This window comes from Danio rerio, chromosome 10 (assembly GCF_049306965.1).
Source record: "Danio rerio strain Tuebingen ecotype United States chromosome 10, GRCz12tu, whole genome shotgun sequence".
NCBI classification, from domain to species: Eukaryota; Metazoa; Chordata; class Actinopteri; order Cypriniformes; family Danionidae; genus Danio; species Danio rerio.
Window position 1 is genome coordinate 18,287,351 of NC_133185.1, and position 22,419 is coordinate 18,309,769.

The window sequence follows — 22,419 nt, forward strand, 5'->3', positions numbered from 1 at the left end:
ACTAACAGAAAAGCAAGCACAGAGGATGTGTTACTTTTCATATTATACCATACCTGTATCAACCGTGACCCCAAAATCGAGGTGCATATTGAACTGTGACTTCAGTAGGATCATCACCAGTGGTGGAAAGAATACTGAAAAATCTTACTTAAAGTACCATTACTTGCTTAAAAATGTAGTGCAAGTAGAGAAAGTATCTGTAGTAAATACTACTCATGAATATTGAGTAATATTCAAAAGACCTTTTCAAAGTACTCAGAGTATTACACTGTGAAAAGCTGATGCATTTACAAGTAATTTGTGGATGTGTGTAAACGTAACATTCTGTAGTGCATTCAGTTATTGTCCAGCAGACACATAATGTCATAAGATACTTATATTAGGTTAGATTTAGGTTGTTATGTCAGGTGACCAAAATTCAATGTCTAGCCAGCATCTAAGGGCAATTTTTTTGATGTCCAATAATGTCAAATGACGTCAATATTTGGTTGATTTTTAGGTTGGGCTAGAAAGTAACCAAAATCCAACATCTGATAGATGTCATAGTGATCATGTCCACACAACATCAAGCTGTAACATTAGACATTGATATTTGGTTGATTTTGACATTGATGTCAACCTGATTTTCATTTCCAAACAAAATGCAACGTCCACACGACGTTAAGGTACAACTTCAATCTGGTGTCATGTTGACATCTTGCGCCTGTTGAGTGTTGAAGGCCATTTTGGTCATCATACCTTAAACATCCGTCATCTCATCAGTGAACTGCATCTAAACAGTCTCTGGGTTAATGCATGTGAGGATTTTGGACATCTTCTTGGACACTTTTAATGCTTCCAAACAGTTTGCTGCAATTATAAAGTGCACATGTGTTGAGGGAGTTCATTATGATGTGATTTACCTTCTATGTGTGATTTGATTGGACAGGAATAATTCACAGGACTGATTTTTCTAATCCCCATAGACAAGAAAAAAATAAAGTAGTGACTGCAGGTTGAAGGTAAGTAGTATACCTAGTACACAACTGTTAACAAAAGGTTAACAAACACTGGCTTAATTAATTCATAGTTTAATTAACATCATCAAATCTTCAAGCATTAAGTGCTACAAAACAAGGGTTGCAATGATCAGTGGACTGTGGGAGTACAAACAGATTTATATGAAACAAACATGAACACAGGGTTGTGTCTATCATGAATGCTATTTTACACCACTAACTAGGCAACATCATGATTCATTCAAACTTGATCCCCTGGGCCAATGGCAGATCTTTGCTGTAGTTGATGGTGCTGCAAAAAGAGAGCAAGAACACGGGAAGTCGATACATCTGTTGTTTTGTGATAAACTATATTGTTATTTAAAGCATGCTGTACAGTTTGATAGCAATGTAGACTTGCACTTACCATGTGGACCTTCTCATGTACTGCTTCCAAGAATCGCTGCCCGACTCGCGCCCACCTCCTGTGTGTTTCTCACCTCCTGTCCAAACACACGCAAGAAAAGTTGATGATTTTCATAAAGAATGTATAGCCTCCAGCAAGAACATGGGGGTGTGCGGGCGAGGGGAATCAACGTGATGAAATGTATACCTGAATGTCATTCCTTCGGTTAAAAGTGGTTACACTACAGTGTGAGCAGATATTGATCAACAAATCTTTGTCCTGATCGTGTGATGTATGAGAACTCAATGCTTAAAACATTACACCATCACTAAAGGGTGTATTGAATTTGGTCTTTTAATATCACTTGCTACATAAGCCCTTTGTACAAATTTGTATAAATGAACTTTAAAGTTTTACCCTCAAGTGGGAAGCCTATAAACACATTACCACAGGGCCTCGTTTCAGAAAGGAGATTAAGTGACAACTAAGTATATTATCCCTGAAATGAGAGAAACTCTGGTTTTTCCGATTCAAAATGGCAGGTTTGTCAAACTCGAGAAAGCAGAGTAAGTCAAGCCTGTTTCTGAAAGAGAGTTAACTTTAACCATGGTTACTCTAACCTGGTCAGGAGCAGGTTTTATTCTCTAAACTTGAGTTTCTCTCAGTCTCCTCCCCTTTTTTAACGATAAAGCGGTATTTCACCCACATATTTATATGTGCACTTTGGATATGAGCATTAAAAAAATCTTTTTTTTTTTTAAATCGGTTGATTGAAATGTCGAGACGCACATAACTTTTGAAAATAGGCACAAAAAAATGGAGTAGGATAAACTTTTTATTCTATAAGAAAAGATGTGCATAATCTATGATGGAAACACTTTTACTGATCAAATTCCAGTATGTGTATTAAAAAATGTTTGTTTTAAGAGATCATATGATGATGAAAATGTGTGTTAATGGACAAACCAGCAGGCTGAGCACACTGTAAACCATCTGAAATGTTGTTTTGGACTTTCTAAACGCCTTAACTATTTTAGTATTAATGTTGCTATATTATTAATGACCTCTAGAGCGTCTGGAGTGCGTCAAGAGCGTTTGTTCTCCACGTCTGATGGCTCCAAGTGCCACCATGCACTCCATGTTCATTGTGTGTTGGCATCGTCTTCTGAGGTAAAAGTCATTTATTAAATAAAAAAAGATTACCATAACTTCTCCTACCACAGAAAATTCTGGTTTTACTCTTGATATTTAGTGCCAGTTAAACTGAAGTGACGATTTGGTTCTCTTTGACTCGTTTGATGGAAATGCTGCTTTATTCGCATGTCTATTATGCAATATTCCAGTTTTGCACATAAATTTAATTAGCATTTTTGGATGGAAACATAGCTAATGCCTACATTTCAGTCACACAAATAATAAAGTCACGTAGGATAATGGCTAGTCCATTTAATAATAAATAAATATAAGACCTTCGACAGGGACATATACTGTAACTAGATTAATGGGATTATTATTCATTCATTCATTTTCTTGTCGGCTTAGTCCCTTTATTAATCCGCAGTCGCCACAGTAGAATCAACGGCCAACTTATCCAGCAAGTTTTTACGCAGCGGATGCCCTTACAGCTACAACCCATCTCTAGGAAACATTGGATTATTACACATTCTAAAAACTATTTTTTAGTTCTGCTTACATTTTAAACGTCACATTAACCTCTACCACTTAATCAATAATAAAGGCAGACAAACAAGTGCACTTTTACATCTATTATAAACTCAGTTTAGCACAAAATTTCTAAAGTTGATCAACGTGTGTAAAATGAAGAACCTTAAATTAAACATTTCCACTGAACATTAAGCTAAGGTTCTCTGCATTCTTGTTTTGTCAAGTTAGTTGTTGAAAATATGTAGTAGCCTATTTGATGTGTTTTAGTGCAATTAGATCTGAAATAACTTCAAAATTACGGCTAATTTCCTCTTTTTCAAGTGAAAAGTCAACAAATGTCACATTTTACATTACTTATTTTAGTTATGCATTAACTTGAGCAGCTGTTTCCCACGCTAACTGTCTCTTTCATTGATGCGGTAGTGTAGCTTTTTTAAATATATGCTCATATTTGCTATAACTTAGCATGAGCACATCAAGTTCAGCTGGAGAAAGAAATGCTGATCTCTTTTTTTTCAGATGTTGCCATGGTGACTCGTAATATTTGTGCTCCATTGATAATGCCTTTTTATAGTTGTGGTGTGCGCGCTTAACTCTGAGTTAGTCTACTCAAAGTTGATTGACCAAACTCAGATTAGCTGTGCTGAAACTGGAAACTCTGAGTTGACTTACCGAGAGATTAAAAACTCTGAGTTCAAGTTTAAACTTCAAGTAGGTTGAACCTTCTTACTGAAACAGGCCCCAGGTATTTTAACTTAAATACACAAATCTATAAAAAGAATGTTCAACAAAATTTTTGGTAACTTCTGTAAAGCTTCATCTAAAGATCATTTAGTATTTCAATGCGTTTTGCAACTAAAAAGTCATAATTGCTGAAAAGCATATTTCCAATTGGTGGAAGTTACCAATTATTGAAGGTGGCTTTAGGACTAGCAACAATAAGGCTTATCACTGAAAAAAGTTCAATGTAAGTTTAGTTAGTTAATTTTAGAATGGTGTGGTGTATAATATACGCACCAAACGCTCCTCCAATCTCAGCACCGCTAGTAGGAATGTTAACGTTCACAATGCCACAGTCGGAGCCTTTAGGACTATACAACAGATAAGTGTTACTAAAGAGTTTTCAATAGTAAAACAATTTGGTTTATCAAGCAAGACCTGTGTCAAGTGACTTCAAATCCAGAAAGTGCCTTTGCACACATACCCTAACCAGCGGAACACTCTTCCCATGTCTTTAGTAAAGATACTGCTGGAGAGCCCTTGTTTAACTTCGTTATTCCAGGAAAATGCCTCTTCCTCTGTCTGAACCCAGAGAGAAAACACTATTTCAAGCAAAATACTAATCATTTGATAAAGTTAGCAAAATACAACATAGTAAAGAAGCCCACCTTAAATTTCAGCACATAAAGGATGGGCACAAAGGTCTCAGTGTGAACTATAGAAGCATTGTGCGGTAGTCCAGTGATAATAGTGGGTTCCACATAGTTACCCGGCCGATCCATGATCTGTCAAATAAAATTTCAGAGCTCAAAATAAATGCCTCATCCAGACCATGATGTTAAAATTTGCATGACACTTCTTCCCAAAGAAATAAAAGTATAAGTTGTTAAACTGGGAGAACAGTCAACTTTACAGCAATGCAATTTATGTGTCAAATAACATTTTAAATATTACTTTTTTCTAATTAACTATGAACTACTTTCTAGCGATTAATTAATGTTCTACACACTTCATTTATTAAAATTTAATCATGCAAAGTGCACAAATTAAAACTCTTTAATATTTTCTAATGTGTCTTGTGAACTGTACTTCAATCACTGAATCATAAGTTTGAAGCAGTTTCATTTTAAAACTTGATCCGTTAAGCTGCTGTAACAATTACAAACAGAATTTAAAAAATTCATATACATATTAATAGTCATGTATGCTGTACTTGTGCATTTACATTAGATTAGCCAGCACTAAAGCCTGGAACTAATCCAGGGGGGGATTAAGAGAAACCAAAAATAAATTTTGCTAGAATTTGCATGGGTTTAAATATATTACCTTACTATTTCTATAAATATTTATTCTATAATATATTGTTTGATTCTAAGATATTATTTATATAAGTATATTTGTTTAAATGCTCTCAGAATTTGATATGCAGATCAGCAAATACACACACAAATTTGTGCAGGGGGTTCACTTTGTGAATGGTTGAGTTCAGGGTTCCCCCTTTGAGCTAAATACCAAATTCCTTGACTTTTCCATGACTAAAAATCTTAATATCTAATGAACTTAAAGAAGGCTGCTTTGTGCTCATGTATTTATAATAATATAATAATATGTTTTTTTTTAGCTTGAATAAATAGCCAATATGAAAACAACATAATTTACCTCAATTTGAGATTGTTTGCATACCTGCAGAAAGAATTTATACTATCCTGTTAAAATTAGTAGCTAAGTTAACAGGTACAGTCTGATGACTACACTGGACTTGAATGGCTGCAAGTGGATGAGCATGAAAGGAATAAAACAGAGCTGAAACATAGCCTAATCACAACAGCTGGGTAAAAAGGTATATATATATATATATATATATATATATATATATATATATATATATATATATATATATATATATATATATATATATATATATATATATATATATATATATATAAAATCACCTTAGAATTATAACATATACACAACCACTGTTTGCTATGGAATGCAAAAACTTTAAAGCTCATTATCTCAAAATCATTCAGAACGCAGATAGAACCTCATAATTTCAAGGTGATTAGATAGATAGACAGACAGACAGACAGACAGACAGATAGATATCTAAATTTTAAGTTATAATCAAAAATCTCTGGTACTCCATGACCTCGACAAAAATTATTTAAATTCTTTGACTTTCTTATGGGTCCCTGACCCATAAGAACCCTGTGAGTAAAGCTGTAACGGCTCCTCATGTAGTTTTACCTTCCAGCAGTGCTTTTTAAGGACAACATGCTTTTTGTAATTTTCCCAAGGAGGGGATAAACAAACTTTGTTATTCTGGAAAACAACTTTTGCTAAAGACCTTAAAAAAACGACTGAATGTCATTAAATATAAATATCATTAAAGGGCTAAATTACGAACTTTCTTCCACATCTTTATTAAAAACCACAGACCTTGAGGAACATCATGATCATAAATGTAGGGTAGTAAGTGTAACTATATTTCTGCTGTAATCACACTGCTGCCATTCTGAGAGATGAAAAGCAATACCTTTCCTCCACACACAAGAGTCCCACCCTGCTGTTTTGCCTGCTCTATGGCTGCCAGATACTGCTGAACAGCCTGTTTGGTGTGCAGAGGTCCATAAAGAGTGTTTGCTGTTATAAAATGCAAAAGAATTAATGCACATCCAGATTTGAAATGGTCATATAAAACATTTGATATCATTCACTAACTGAGCATTCAGGCAACAGCTGCTCATTTAAAAATCACATATTAAATAAATGAATATTTATTTAAATGGTTGAGATTTATCATATAAAAAAAACATCTTGAATTATATACACTAAAACACAACAAGTAAACCAAAATAAGCATTTAAAAAGCATTTTAACACGTGTCAAACCTAATATATTATATAGCATACATACAGAAACCAGGAAGGCCTTTACATTTGTTAAAATGTGCATGCATACCAAATCATAACCTAAAGCTTTTCTAAATGTGAAATCTGACTACAGCACAGCTTCAGGAACCATCATTTGTAATTAAAATGTAATAATATTAAAATTACACGAATTAGGAAAAATATATTTGACTTTTATTGGGAAAAGGTTATATACAGTATTGTTCAAAATAATAGCAATACAACGTGACTAGCCAGAATAATCCAGGTTTTTAGGATTGTTTTTTTTTTTTCTATTGATACATGGCAAACAAGTTACCAGTAGGTGCAGTAGATTATCAGAAAACAAACAGGACCCAGCATTCATGATATGCAAGCTCTTAAGGATGTGCAATTGGGCAATTAGTTGAAAGTGTTGTGTTTACAAAAAATAGCATTGTAAAATTGTACAAATATTAGTGTCTTTAGGATTTTGCAATCTTGTGAATCACTAAACTAATAATAAGTTGTATGACCACACTTTTTATAACTGCTTCACATCTGTGTGGAATGGAGTCAACCCACTTGTGGCACCTTTCAGCTGTTATTCCACTCCACGATTCTTTAACAGCACTCTACAATTCATTTAAATTTGTTGGTTTTGCTTCAGAAACAGCATTTTTGATGTCACCCCACAGGTTCTCCATTAGATTACAGTCTGGAGATTGGGATAGCCACTCCATAACAACAATTTTGTTAGTTTGGAACCAAGACTTTGCTCGTTTACTAGTGTGTTTGGGATCACTGTCTTGTTGAAACAACCATTTTAAGAGCATGTCCTCTTCAAGTATTTTGGCATATCTAAACTAAATCCATGATCCCTGGAATGCGATACACTATAGGCCCAACACTATAGTAGGAGATACATGCCCATAGCATGATGCTTGCACCACCATGCTTCACTGTTTCACTGTGTACTATGGCTTAAATTCAGATTTTGGTGGTCGACTCACAAATTGTCTGTGGCCCCTGGGCTCAATAAAGGACAATTTTACCCTCATCAGTCCACAAAATGTTTCTCCGTTTCTCTTTAGGCCAGTTGATGTGTTCTTCTGCAAATTGTAACCTCTTCTGTACATGCCTTTTTTTTTAAACAGAGGAACTTGCAGATGATTCTTGAAAATAGATTAGCTTCACAAAGACGTTTCTAACTGTCAAAGTACAGAAAGTCTTTTATCATCCTGGAGGTGATCACTGGCTCATTTTTTGCACCCCTTTATAAGTTTTCCCCTCTCCAATCAACTTTTTAATCAAAGTACACAGATTTTTCGAACAATGTCTTGAACGACCCATGGTTTATACTCGACATGTCTGCAAGTACGCTTGAGTGCACGTGGCGAATGTGAAGTCATTACGGAATTTAGGGAATGAGCGACATGATTTCGGCGGCTTAAGTTTAATATGAATCACTTTGAAGAGATTTTGTCTGAAACAGGTACAACTGTACAGACATCTTTATGATCCGTAAGCCAGATGACCAATAATTCTTGGCTAGAAATTGCAACAGCCGCGGGAAAGGAGGAAAGTTTTTGTAAAAAGGTCTGGTAAAACCTGAGGCATACAATTGTTAAAACCAAAAGTGGACATGGCAAAAGTGGAGACCCAGGTACACAATTACAGAAATATGTTTCCACCATTTATAGGTTTGACACTGATGTAAATATTAAAATTTTGAATTTAAAACAATTGAATAGTTACAAAACTATAAATCAAGGAACAAAATATTTCTATAATAACTGGAAAGGAATATTTAAACCTATCGGTTTACAACATACTGATGCTCTGTTTTTCTGGGCTTTATTGGAGAACATTTTCAGGAATGTTGGACCATTATAGCTTTTTTAGAATAAGTAAAAGAAAGAAACGCCAGTAATGTGTGAGTTGTGAAGCGGGCTAAATAAAAATAAATCTTTATTTTTTTAGTAAGTGTATTTTTTCTTTGCTTTTATTCTTGACATAATAAAAATACATTTCAAGAGCAACTCATGTTCTCTTATCATTAATATTTTAATTATGTTAGGTACAACTGTCCGAGATATGAACAAAAGCAAGTGAGGCATCAAAGTTTGATAAAAAAAAAAAAAAAAATTCTTGAATGGTCATACAAATCTTTATAATAATTAAAATAATTTATAAAAATAATAAAAACAATTAGTTTAAAAATGGTGATTGATAGTAATCATATATGATGAACTTCCAGAAATTTCCTACCACTTTGTTCATCCGTCTTATTTTACAGTCAGTTTCTTTTGACCACCCCCTGTCGTTTATAAAGAACATCACAACAGTGAGCGTGGCAACCATAAAAGCCTTGTCCGTTTCGTGAGGTGTGTGCGCAGTCAGCGGAGGTGTGCGATGCGGCGAAAGTATAAATCCAGCTTCAGGCTTTCAAATGCACGTTTAACAAGTCCAGGCTTCATCCTTAAAAGGGGCCACCTGATTCACCCCCCCTTTTTTTTTTTTTTTTTTTTTACAAAATTGATGACCCCGCTGATTGAATGCCACACTGCTTCTTTTTTAACACACCCCTTTCAACTAATTGACCAATTGCACGGCCTTAAAATCTTGCATGTCATGAATGCTGGGTCTTGTTTGTTTTTTAATAATCTACTGCACCTGCTGGTAACTTGTTTGCCATGTATCAATAAAGAAAATATACTAAAAACCTGGATTATATGGGTTAGTCACGTTGTACTGCTATTATATTGAACAATACTGTAACTAAAAATATATGCCAAATACAAATGCCACCCATAATTCTGTACTGAACTTACGGTCCCAGGGGTCACCAATGCGAATCTGCTTGTAAGCTTTAGCGATTCTCTCCACAACCTCATCATGTATGCTTTCATGCAGCATCTAATTCAGAAGTACAACAGAGCAACATCAGGCAGACAGATTAATGCAAAGGAGGAGTAATGGGTTTGGTTAATATGATTATGCTTAGTACAATATACTAACCAGTCGTCTGGTAGTAGTACATCGCTGACCAGCCGTTCCCACAGATGCAAAGACAGCAGACGGTACAACCAAGCTAAGATCAGCATCCTCAAATACTGGAACAAAATATTGTGCAATTACTTTACTATACTAGCAGACAAATAAATAGGTAGTCACCCTACTTAGTTTTCTTTGTCTATTTCATAAACACATATTTAAGTATTTGAAATTCCAAAACTGATTTGATGAAATGCTCTGAGTCATAACAATTTACCAGGTGGGACATGTTATTTCTACTAAATAAAACAGATTTGTAAATAAAAAAATATATATATATATATTGAGTAAAACTCAATGAATAGCAACTAGGTTGTTCTTTCATTGAACTACACAAACAATAAATTATTTGAGCAAGATTTGTTTTAACTAATTTATTTCTCTCTGAACAGAAAAAAACATCTAGAATGCTTGAAATTCTGGCTGGAGTACCAATCACCTGGAGTTCAGTTCTTATGAGGTCTCTATGCTGGTTACTTGGCTTTGTCCATGTAATTGTTTTTGTGTTAATGAGGAAAATACGTGATGTTCACCAAAATTCACTAAATTATAAATGATGAAAAATATTTGCAACAAACCTATGATGGCGTTATTTCCTCCTAACTCCAGTAGCTGACGACCTGTAAAAATCAAAATATTCACTCCAAGAATCACATCATGTCAAAGCAGAAACTAAAACATATTCTAAAGATGTCTTGACGCCAAATAGTTAGTTGAATTCATTTATTTATCTTAGCTGTTTGTTTCAAACAGACTGTGTGAGTCTGTGCATTAATTGGTGAGGATGTTTAAGTGATATGTAATTATACAATAATTATGTAATTCTTAATCTCTAAAATGGTGTCAGTAAACACGCACATATCGATACTGCAAATGGCATTTGTGTGTGACACATCGTTTTAGAAAAGGTTAAATAGACTACACAAAGACATCAAATAAACTTACATTGGATTTTTGACTAATCAGCTGTATTTCAGCTTTATCTGTGTCTGGCTCAATCACTGACTGCTGTTTATTTGACACAGAAAAGCAGACAGGCACATGGGACGGTGGGCAGAGAGAACAAGCTCAGATGCATTTTAAGCCACAGGCTACCAAAACAGCTACACTGTCCTCAAACTTCAAAATGGGCATATTCTGCATTTTATAATAAATAATGTGATGAGTCTTTTAGGCTAAAACTATACAGACACAACTGGAAACACCAAATCTTACATCTTATAAAAGGGGTAAAGTGGTGCCCTTAAACTATTTAAATTGTAAAATAAATTAAATTAACTTGGCTTGAGAATAAAATCATAAATTAAATGTAAATTTTGTGTTGGTAAAAACGGTTCAATTTTGTGTTGGTATTGTGTGCAGTTTTGTGTGACAACAGGAAATTACATGAATCAGTACAATCATACTTTGTGTTTCAACGGGAGAATGCCTGCAGTGAGACAGGCTTATGATTAAAAGTGATTGTTTGTTTTGACGGTGACAGAAGCTTTTAATTCACAGCTCTCTACAATGCAAGGTGCACAGAACACACATGCAGCAAGCAAAAATATCTAACATGTGTTGTTTTTAGTTCTCACTCTATGCATTTTCAATTTGAGCTATAAAAACTAATAACTAATGATTTTGTCATTTTTGTGTAAATATCAAAAATACACTAAATCAGCACATGCAATAATATCAAAGCAGGTAATATCTTAATATATACTCACTATTGTGTTAACTTAGTGGGTTTGGTAGCATGAGACATATTGTAGCAATGCTAATATAAAGATGCTGTTTCATTTTCAGTCAATAAAGAGGATTTGGGTTTGCCATCAAAACATTATGACAGACTGCGATTAAATTCTATTGTAATGCATAAAACTCACCAAACCGTTCTTGTACCATCATTGCCACTTGTTTGCCCACATGAGTGCTACCCGTGAAGGACAGAAGACCCACTCGCTCGTCTTTAGCCATGGCCATGCTGCAAACACGCATAACCAACTAAACAATTTTCTCTGTACAGTACAAGTTTAGTAGGTGGCAGTCTAAACGTTTATAATGCACCTGTGAACTGCCAAAAAGAGTACTAACACTCATAAGACTACAAATGCTTTAGTGCTCAATTTCATATATTTGTCAAATACCCAATGTCAGCGCCACCACATGTCATAGAACAGATTGCACCAGGAAGATGATTCTGCTCCAAAACTTCAGCTACAATCCTACAATAGAATATGAGAGATTTAAAAAGGTCAAGTATATAACAGAAAACAATACAAACCTAAAAGTCAAAAACACACCAGCTTAGCTATAGATCATTTTGAGCGATTAATAAATAAAAGTAGATACATAAATTCTCAGACAAAAGTTTTTTTTAAATGCATTCTACAATACTTAAAGAGCCCCTATTATGTTTTTTTTAATGCCCTTCCATGTAGTATGTAACACAGCTCTAAGTGAAGTGAAGTATCCAGCTAGGGCTTAAATCTGAAAGTGCACAGTATTGAAAACTATTAATTAATTTATAAAAGAGTCGACTAATAGTGCTTCAAAGGAATCGTCTTGATAATGAATCTTTAGCCGTTTTGGCATGATGCAATAAGAAACTAATGCCTAGTTCAGACTGCGTGATTTTAGCCCCGATTTTGGTTTGCCGACAGGTTTTGAGAAATCGCCGACAAATGCCTGAAATCACAGGCAAATCGCTGCTCGTGCACGTGAGTGACAATCACACAGTATGAACGATCAAAGATGCGATCTGAGAGAATCGCCGATGAGTCGCCTGTGAGATAGTTGGCATGCTAAATATCTGGAGCTGTCGGCGATTCAAATCATGCCGTGTGAATTGAGTTTGACTGAAAATAACATCAGCGATCGCCTACAGCCAATGAGAGAGCAGCTTTCACTTGTGTGTGCGTGTGTGTATACCTGCTGCAGGCCAGCGGTAGGCTGGGGGAGAAGTTAAAAGCGCTCTTTTTCGGTTTATTTGGACCCACGAAATGGAGGGAAAACTAGTGAAGTTTTGACAGGACTTAGGAGCAACCGTGTCTGTTTGATATTTCATACAGAAAGAAATTAGTTTATTATCAACGTTGAGGAGAAATGGCTAATTCCCTTTAAACCCAGGTGAGCAAACATGTACATGTTCTACCCCATTAAAGGCTTCTTTCTCATTATGTAGTTAATAACAAAAGATATACTACATGTTTTTGGCTGTGAGACGTAGTTTGGACGAAGTTGTCGGCGATTCTCCCTATAGTAAAGTCATGCAATGTGAATGTCCATGTCGCCGAACCATCTTGCAGTGTAAACAAAGCAGCGACGAAACGCAAGCCCAGATAGTCAAGCAGTGTGAAAACGTCTGTGACACGACTACTTTGAAAATCATGCAGTCTGAACTCGCCATAAGCCCCGCTCAATTCTTGCGTGCACAAACCTGGGAAAATTGAAACCTGTGGCCCCGCCCACAATCACAGTAGCAAAGAAAAATAGGAAGACAAACACTGTAGCAGACCCCGGTTGAATCAAGTCGTGTATACGCTGTGCTTAGCTGGATATAATTGGAAGTGTAAGGGCAAAGTTAGTGTTATTTTCTCTACCCAAAGATGAAACTGTGAAGAGTCAGTGGTTGAGGTTTATTTTTGCAGTAATACCTCAGCATTATAGCCCCAGCCTTGTGAATCAACACACTTACAACAGGAGATTCTTCGGCCGTTTGTTAAAGGAAGGATCAGAAAAGACTATTAATGTGTGGGGCTTTGTCAGAACTCAACAGGAGCTCCTACAATACAAAGTTACTTCTCAAATAAATTAACATGATGGAAGATTATTTTGAGTCCAAGTTATTTAGCTAGCTTGTTTATGCAGAATGATGGACGTAAAAAATAACTTAGAATAATTAAGTAGTTTGTGATGTAATTTTTACATAATATTTGTCTTAAATTTTAAAGAATAAAGTGAGAATACATGTAATTTATGAAAGAACGTACTTGGTAACCGCAACACTTGTAAGGGGTGTGGTCGGAGCTCCTTTCCTGTCAAGAAAATGGCAAAATTATTAACTGCACGTCAAATGCCATTAATACTCATCCTGGATGCAGCTGATGCTCGATGAGAAAAGTCAAGTCTAACCAAAGACAGGCATTTCCACAGATGAGAGCAATGGCATTGTTCCAGCCATATACAGCCACAGGAAAGTTAAAGGCTGTGATGATTCCTACCAAGCCAACAGGATTCCACTGCTCGATCAGCACATGACCTGGCCCTTAGATCACAGGTAAACAACACTCAGTTTCCAAGTTTGTCTCAATACAACCACAGTCATATTTTTCTGAAAGTGTAACAAAGTACGCTCACTTTCAGATGGCAAAATGGGACCTCCAATCATACGGGACAGTCCTACAGCATAGTCACACACATCCACATACTCCTGCACCTCACCAACACCCTCCACATAGATCTTGCCCATCTCTAGAGACACCTACGCATAGCAAACTCCTGTAAAACTTCTGCACTTTTCCTCAATCCTGTGAATACAATTACTGTAATGCAAACTTACTAAGCTGCCGAGAGCTTTGATCTTCCTCCTTAAAGCCTCTCCAATCTGTCGAACAATTTCCCCTCTCTTTGGAGCAGGTACCTAAATAACACATAGCATTAGTCAGCATTGTTTTTGCATATACACAGTCCAAAAAAAAGAATGTAACCACCTGAATTTAACTAAGCAAATAGGTAAGAGCCTCCATTAGGTAATTACTGCATAGATGATTATGTTTCAGAAAGTAACAGAATCCTAACTGACACAGAGTATCTTCTTGTCTTTTTTAACAATCATGTCAAAACAAAACATAGAGCAAATGTTAATTAGTTTCATACATTAATTTTCCTTCAGATTAGTCCCTGATTTTTCAGGGGTCACCACAGCAGAATGAACCAGAATGAATGATAAAAAAGAAGCTTTACAGCCATCTTTAATAGTGAACGTAGAAGTATTTCTACACACAATGAAATGGGAACCCAAGGGACTGGGACTAAACAGCTGTGTAGCCTTAGAAAAACACTTGTAACTTTTCATTATTTTACTTGAAGTAATGAAATGAAATGTGTGTCAACTTTTTGTTATCAATGAAATAATGAAATAAATGACAGACATTTCATTCCGTTACACACTTATAGGTGAGGCCAATCAAAAAGCAAAGCTTCGTTTGCTAGAGAGCATAAAAATTAGTATATTATACAAGCCTGTTAGGACAGTGCTATGATCTGGGGATGCTGCTAAGTTGGTTAGGTGCCACAGCAAATATGTGCTGTTAATAAAAATAAAGCTAAAGGTGATTCAACAAACCATTACTATATGTGTAAGCTTTTTACATGCTTCCTTCTTGTTCAAGTAAGTAAAAGCTGACAACATAAGTCGTCACTGGAAAGTTTTAATATGTAGCATGATTTTCTCAAAATAAAAAAAAACAAGAGTGACTACAGCGTTCAGGTGTGCAAGTTATTTGTTTATCCTGTAACAAATATGGCCAACCAGACACAAAATTATTTAGCTTTTTATTCAACAACTGAGCCAAGGGAAGACTCAAAACCTGATTCCAAGGTATTTACGACCCAAAAGGAATGTGCCATGCAGCACTGAACAAAGAACGGTTCAGGACTTCTTTAAGCTCCTTGCTTAAGACTGATGTTTTATGTAAACTTTACTCTCTTTTTATGTGTAATCATGTATTTTGCAACATTTCCCTTGCTCCTGTATCGATATTTTGGTTTTAAGACCTCTGCATAAAATGTAAAACTCTAGCGAACTAGCGCATAAAGGGTTCATATTTAGTTTTGTCGTAAAGCTTACTTGCTGTACTAATTGATTGTTGACATTTTATGTTAATACAAGTGCAACATGTTAACATTTTAAAAGACTTGAACATTTCTGCCTCAATTTGCATAAAATTTGCCTATGCAAATTCCTCTGCCTTGAACAAAGAGCCATAAACCCATGATTCAAGGAGGTTAGTTTCTATTTGGTCAACTTTTCATGGAGGGTGGATCCGAACCCGCCCTATAAAGCTTGGGACCAAAGCTACGCCTGTCGCTCTTGCTCTGAAGCTGCTCTTGAACCCAGTTCTCTGCTCTGAAACTTACTTTGAACCGCAACTTTCTTTTAACCACAACTCTCTTGAACCATGCTCTAAACCCGCAACATTTTTTTTTCTGAAATCTTTTCAACTGCAACGACCTAAGAACGAGACCTAAGCAGAGAAACCTCCAAGAAAGCAGGCGGAGACCCAGACGGAAAGGGTTAATCGCACAGCTCGGACATTTCACATCCCCGATACCTTCTTTTCTTTATTTTCCATCTAGAGTCTAGTTAAGTTTAGTGCATTGCAAACCAATAGTCCTCACGACTAGCCTCTTTGCTGCTTCAACTTGAAACTACCGACTCCACCCCACTTCAAGCCTCGCGAGGTATAAGGAACAACCAGCCGAACCACATGCTCAACAACGCGAGCTTCTTTACATTACATAGAGAGACCGCAAGTATCCACTTTCTTCCAACATCTAAACTGGTGTGAACTAAATTCAACCTTAAAGAGACAATAGAAGGGTGAATTTGATTATGTTTGGTTTGCTTGGTTTGCTCTTAAAAACTCTGAGGTTTTCCCATCATTACATCCTCTCAACCTCTTACTTTACCTTCTTTATTCTCCTCTACACTTGTGTGAATGTGTGTTTGGTTTAGGGGTTAGTTTCTGTTAGATTAGTCAATAAAGTTTAAATTTGTATAAAGAAAGGTGCCTGTGTCCATTTATGAATCTAATGTCTTAAACTTCGATCTTGTTACCCTGCTCAAACTTAATGGGTTTTTATTTTGATGGCATCGCTGGACGATTTGTTTGTTCGGATCTAAAGAGTCGATTCATTTGAAGCCCCGTTCAAATAAATCTCCCTCCCGTTAAGCTAATCCACTATATATATGATGGTGCAGAAGATACGAGAGCACTGTAATCTAAATCATAACTCGCAACATTATAAAGGTGGAAAAGGCGCAGGAAGAATAACCTTGAGCTAATTTATTACAGTAATAATGGTGTAGATATGCGAGAACTTGTTACAAATTATTAATATGGATATTTGTGAAAAGTTAATTTACAGTACTATTAATCTGCTACACTGTTTATTGGTGGAGAATAAACAAAGCATAAATATTACAATCCAGTTAATTAATAATTATTAATTAAATAACTTCCAGTCAAACTGTTCTTTATAGAGGTGCATATTGTTCTGTCCTCAAATGATTTAATATTCATGTGAGTACAGTATGTGTACAGTATACAGTATGTGAATATGTGTATGCGTACATTTGCATAGGCTGTGGTAGTTTGTTATTTTTGCATTCTCCTATATCTTACTGTCTAATTAGAAACAAAGCCATTATTTATTTAGCATATCTATTTTTATATTAAATTCATCTAATTTACAGTTTAGTGTGTGAACGAGGTTGCTTAATATAACCACTAGGTGGTAGCATTGTAACGTAGATTGTGGTAGCAATACACATTCATTCTTTGTGTTTGATTTCTTCATTTGATTTAACATTTAACCAGTGATGGTGTAAACTGTACTCTGTTTATAAATGTGAATGTCATTGCAATAATAATTTAGAATTGAAATGGTATTTTTTCTGCCTAAAATCTAATTTCTGAGTATGGATACACACTACACTGAAGAATAAGTATCCTGCACATCCTGTGCGCAGCTGTGTTGTGTACATCTTGACACAGAAATTAAACTCCCTTAAATAAAGCTGATTTGACACATTGTTTTGACTGACACACCTTGAGAAAAGCTAAGTAAAAAAAGCCTCATATAATACAGTCCTTTCCTGTCTAACTATAGAACAACATTCTATGCAATTAATTTGACAAATTGAAATGATCTATTTATGTTTCAGTAGTATTTGTTCTTCACGCATTCATCAGCTGTATCTGAAGGCGTCAGATTTTTCAACCATTGAAAAATGGACAAGATTTGGACAAAAGTTTGGAAAAAGCAAAGCAAATACTGTATCTCAGTGAATTAGCCATGCAAGGGCTTTGAAGATGAAAACTAAAGAAAAGCTAATTAAAGCTGTGCATATGCTGTTTTTTCCCGTTGTATAAGATACTGCTGAAATTGCTGATGCTTCTATGATTGTGGAGAAATTAAGAACCCAAGAACCCCTTAAAAAAATTTTGATTGACAAAAAGATAACAAGATTTATTTATTTTTTTTTTTTTTTACATTTTTGTCAACAAATAAAGGTGAACACTAGTTATATATTTAACTGTGGTTCTGTGAATTCTGTACGACTGCCAGAAATGATCCAAAGCACTAGTGGATTGTTGCTGTGCCAGCAAGACCGGTTAAGAAAATATATAAAAATGATCACATGGTGGCAAAGGCAGAGCCTCAAATATACGAGCTGCTCCAGCTCAATACTCAGGCTTTTGATCCTTTGACTGTACTGGTTAAAGACACCTCTGTGATTCCACATTGGCGCCCAGACAAGGAGAAAAGGGAAAAATCCCTAGCGGCACAACTGACATCAACTGTACATTTAATGTGCTTAGTATAAACCACAATTTGCATATAGTATTTGCTCATTCTAATTATATATTAAGTTATTATTAAGTTGCTGATATAACCCATCCTTATGCACTACATTATAATATGAAAGCTTACATCTGCCCACACTTTCCATGCGTCCAGTGCTTTCTGTATGGTTTCCTCATATTCTGCTATGGTTGCCTGTTAAAAGATAAGATTTATTGAGAGATGGATTAATGCATTTTAAATTGTGTTCATTTATTTATTGGGTTCCATTTCATTGAATAAAAACAATTTTTACCTGACGCACTCTGGCAATGGGCTCATTGTTTGCTGGACAATATGAAGTGACCACCTGTATAAAAACATATATATATATATAATGAATTAATCAGCATCCTGCACAAACAAGAAAATAAAACAGTTTTAGAAGATTTTTATAATCTCCTAATTACAGAAAACAGTCGGTATAAGAAAAATTGCTGGTAGTAGTCCCGCGAGCCAAAACAGTCACTGTAGTTGAACACTGTTGGCAGAACTTTTGAGAGCCATTAACACTACACAGCGAATTAGCCACTGTTTCCACTGAAGGCAGATGTTAAGCGATATTGTCAAGCCTGCGATATCTGTCAGCACACATAACCACTTCAACCTCCTCCCAGCCTGCTCATTTTTCTTCCGATCATTGTGGTGCCCTTCAGCAATTTAGGATGTACCTAGTAGGGCCTCTGTCGAAATTCACCCAGGGCATGAACAGGTCCTTGTCATGGTAGATCAGTCATCTCAGTCGCCTTAAACCAGCTTGCTGCTTTTTCTCATGATGCCAGTCTCACTGTCTATCTTGTAGAACAGCTGTCAGCAGGTCAGAAGAGCGAACTGGCCACCTTAGTCAGCCAGTTCTACGATGTGTTTACGGAGCAGTCTTGGTGGACCCATGCCATTACAGCACAAAATCAGGATGCTCCCTAACAAAATCGTGCAGCACTATCCCTACCGGTTGCCTGAGGTGTGCTGGCTGGCTATTGATGAGAAGATCACCAGGATGTGACAGCTCGGTTCAGCAGGCAACGAGGCCTTGAGCCTTTCTGGGGTTAGCTGGCTATTGCCTGTGCTTCACACCCATTTTTTTTTATAACCAGCCCGCTGACAAATAAAATGACCTGACCAAGAAAAGGCGGCAGGTGAAATTGAATTGGAACTGGTGCTGTCATCTTCCCCTGTTCTTCATGCCCCAGATATCAGCTGCCCCTTTATCCTGCAGACCGATGCTTCTGACATCTGCCTGGGTACAGTACTCTCACAGATTATGGGAGGAGCACCCAGTCGTATACATCAGCCAGAAGCTGTCTCCACCTGTATCCAGGCACGCAGCTGAAGAGAAGAAAGCTCTGGCCATCAATTGGGCATTCTTGGAGCTGCGCTATTACCTGCTGGGAAGAAGGTTTTTCCTTTGTTACAGATCAAGAGCCTCAGCAATAAATGTCCCGAGCCAAGGACACAAATGGCAGGGTCACACAGCGGTTCCTCGCTCTCTAGGACTTCTATTTCGAGGTGAAACATTGGGCCGTAGCTTTCTATACCAATGCTGATGGTCTGTCCAGGATGTGGTCAAGAGGGCCAGGTTTGTCAGTAAAGTAATCTTCTCAAAGATAAACAGCACTTGAAAAATATTTGAAAAAGAATATTTTTTTCCACAAGAGGGCTAATAACTTTACTGTACAGATTTTCCCTAACATTTTCTTTAAATGTTGTCAACTAAAAAACTGTAATGCTCTCTAAGTACTGTTTGTTCTTTATAATTGTTCTTTGCAATCTGGTGTTTAATGTTACATTTAGAGTTTGTTCATCCTTGATGCTTTAATAAAATAAACATTTTTTGATATGGCAGTACAGTCATAGAAAGACTCAAATCATTAAACAAAAGCATTACAGAAATTCCAATTCTGGTTCAACTGTAAAGTTGTAAAGATGTAGGTATACAGCAGCAGAAATGGGGTGAAATTTTAGACAAAGATTATATTTGTATAAAACCTTTCTTCAATGCAGGACATCTACAGTGAAAAATATCTGCAGAAAACGGGCTTACAACATCATCAAGCACACCACCCACAATATATTGAAGAACATCCTGAGTCCAGAATAATTTAGAATTCCCAGTCCATTAGACTGATAAGGACTCAAAACCCACGGCCACTTGTACACTGACACTTTACATTGTCCTATAAGCTGTTTGTCAGTCTCAAAAGGAGTAAACAAACTAAAAATACATTGTTCTATATCAGCGGCTCTCAAACTAGGGTGCATGCACCCCTAGGGGTACGTCAGTCTGACCAGCAGGGGTGCGCTAGAAAATGTTTGTAATGGCGGAAAATGTTATCTTTTATTATTTTTATGCATTTATCTTGGGTAAACTTTACATGTCAGATTTTGAGAGAAAAGAAATTCACTGAGAGAGAAAAAAAATTACATTACAAATTGTCATTTACAACCTACGCATACTTGCTCATCTCGCAGTTTCACGTCTGTGTCACAATAGCCCCAGCCTTTCAAATTAGGCACTAAGTGATAGTATGTTCGTCATTTTTTTTTTCATTTACTTTATTAATCGAAATGGACACCTGGTTAAAAACAGGCACTTTAAAGAAGTCAAGTGACAAAAGAGATGAACCATCTACAACGGCCTCTTCTATGGAGATGTGCAGCGGCCTTGAATATATGGACTCGGAGGATTATGAACGAGGCGGAAACAGAAAAATCCAGCAGAGATGTACTGATGAAGAGAATTAAGCCAACACTAGAGAGTGAAAAAATGTCAAGTAAGAAAGGCAAACATAGCAACAGTTGCATTGGTTTTGGGTTAACATGAATTGCAGATGCAAAAAAAATCAAATTCGCAGTGTGTAGTCTGTGGTGAGGTTTTAGCTAATAGCAAATGTAAATGTAGCAGTCTTAAGCCCTTTTATATGGTCCAGCACTTACAAAACATGCCTGTAAGTTTTTTTTTCAAGGAAATTTGGAGAAACTGCAGAAAAAAGGAGGCACAAAAGAGCAGTAGCTTTCATTTGAAAAGTTGCACCATCTGTTTTCTGGGTACACTGCAGCATCCACCAAGAAGCTCTAGGGATGAAAAACATGCAGAACTTCTGTCTGTACTTAATGATGCTGTGAAAATTGTCAACTTTATAAAAGCTTGTCCATTAAATTCACATGTTTTATTAGTTTTATTTAAACCACAAATACAGAAAAATATGTGTATTTAGTTATTGTAGTTAAAAATGTGGAGTTTAACCGGAGAAATGGGTGCTTGACAGGTGTCAAAAATTAAAAAGGGGTGCATACAGAAAAAAAGTTTGGAAACCACTGTGTTATATTACACCAAGTTCTTGATCTGGTGGATATTGAAGGTAGAATAAATGTTTCATTCACTTCTTTTAAAATCAATCTCTTGAGTTGATGTTTCATTTATGTTACAAATAACAGCCTGAACAGCCCGGCTCTTTTCAACCCTTTGAACCTCACAGGAGTTAATCTGTAGTAACCCAACTTCACAAACTTCAACCAATAGCCTTGACCACTGACACATTCCAGCTGCGATAACTTGCATGCATATGGGTTAGGTTTTCATGAATTGCCTGCCCACAAATTATTACTAGTGAATTTGAAAATGTATTTCAGGAAGAAAGAAGACTGGCTTGATTTTACTATATTTAGAGCAGGTCATGAATGTGAGATCCTCTTACCTCTCCCTGTCCTCCCCAAGAACCGTTGTAAACACCGTCATTGTCCTCTTTAAGTCCTAACTCTTTCAACCAGTTGTACTCTGGTTGGTTAATAAGCAGAGTCGACATATTCGGTGCTGCGGTTCGGACACTCGGCAACAGTTTATGCCTCTGAGTAAAAAGTCGCGCAAGTCTCAGCGTCAGCACGCGCTGCATCATGAACCGAGGAACAGTGGATAAGAGCTACACTCGTGTACGTCCGCGATCACGTGTATACGGGAATTCTTATTGGTCAAACTGCGACTCACCCCTTCAGCTTGAAAGCAGGTCCTTTTTTCTACTGCTGGTTGGATGCTAAAACTGCACCACCTAGTGGCAAATTCTTCCATAAATACATTGAAACCTAATTTTTTCTTTCTTTCTAATTTTATCAA

At 36.3% G+C, this 22,419-nt stretch overlaps 1 protein-coding gene across 2 annotated transcripts; it reads right to left on the reverse strand.

Moving 5' to 3' along the window:
* Positions 1-1,053: 1,053 nt before the first annotated feature.
* aldh7a1 (aldehyde dehydrogenase 7 family, member A1) lies at positions 1,054-22,242 on the reverse strand. 2 transcript variants are annotated; one of them, NM_212724.2, is made up of 18 exons: positions 22,007-22,242; positions 18,568-18,621; positions 18,402-18,467; positions 14,242-14,322; positions 14,040-14,163; positions 13,815-13,947; positions 13,673-13,717; positions 11,828-11,905; positions 11,567-11,664; positions 10,277-10,318; positions 9,663-9,757; positions 9,476-9,560; positions 6,308-6,414; positions 4,437-4,553; positions 4,253-4,350; positions 4,066-4,139; positions 1,405-1,480; positions 1,054-1,290 (listed from the first exon to the last, which is right to left on the reverse strand). In NM_212724.2, exons 1-18 carry the CDS (start codon positions 22,199-22,201, stop codon positions 1,236-1,238), a joined length of 1,623 nt encoding a protein of 540 aa, NP_997889.2. In that variant the 5' UTR covers positions 22,202-22,242; the 3' UTR covers positions 1,054-1,235. The 2 variants fall into 2 exon arrangements, with proteins under 2 accessions (NP_997889.2, XP_073769628.1); XM_073913527.1 differs by having other exon boundaries at positions 1,055-1,290; positions 11,828-12,289; positions 13,087-13,717; positions 22,007-22,223.
* Between the last annotated feature and the right edge of the window lie 177 nt (positions 22,243-22,419).

Bases quoted from the DNA above. Each gene is read 5' to 3' on its own strand.
- aldh7a1 (NM_212724.2), bottom strand. From the start codon at position 22,201: ATGCAGCGCGTGCTGACGCTGAGACTTGCGCGACTTTTTACTCAGAGG. The intron at 13,948-14,039 runs GTGAGCGTACTT...CTGTGATCTAAG, and splicing joins TCCCATTTTGCCATCTGAAA to GGCCAGGTCATGTGCTGATC. The intron at 10,319-11,566 runs GTGAGTTTTATG...TGATTTTTACAG, and splicing joins GATGGTACAAGAACGGTTTG to GTCGTCAGCTACTGGAGTTA.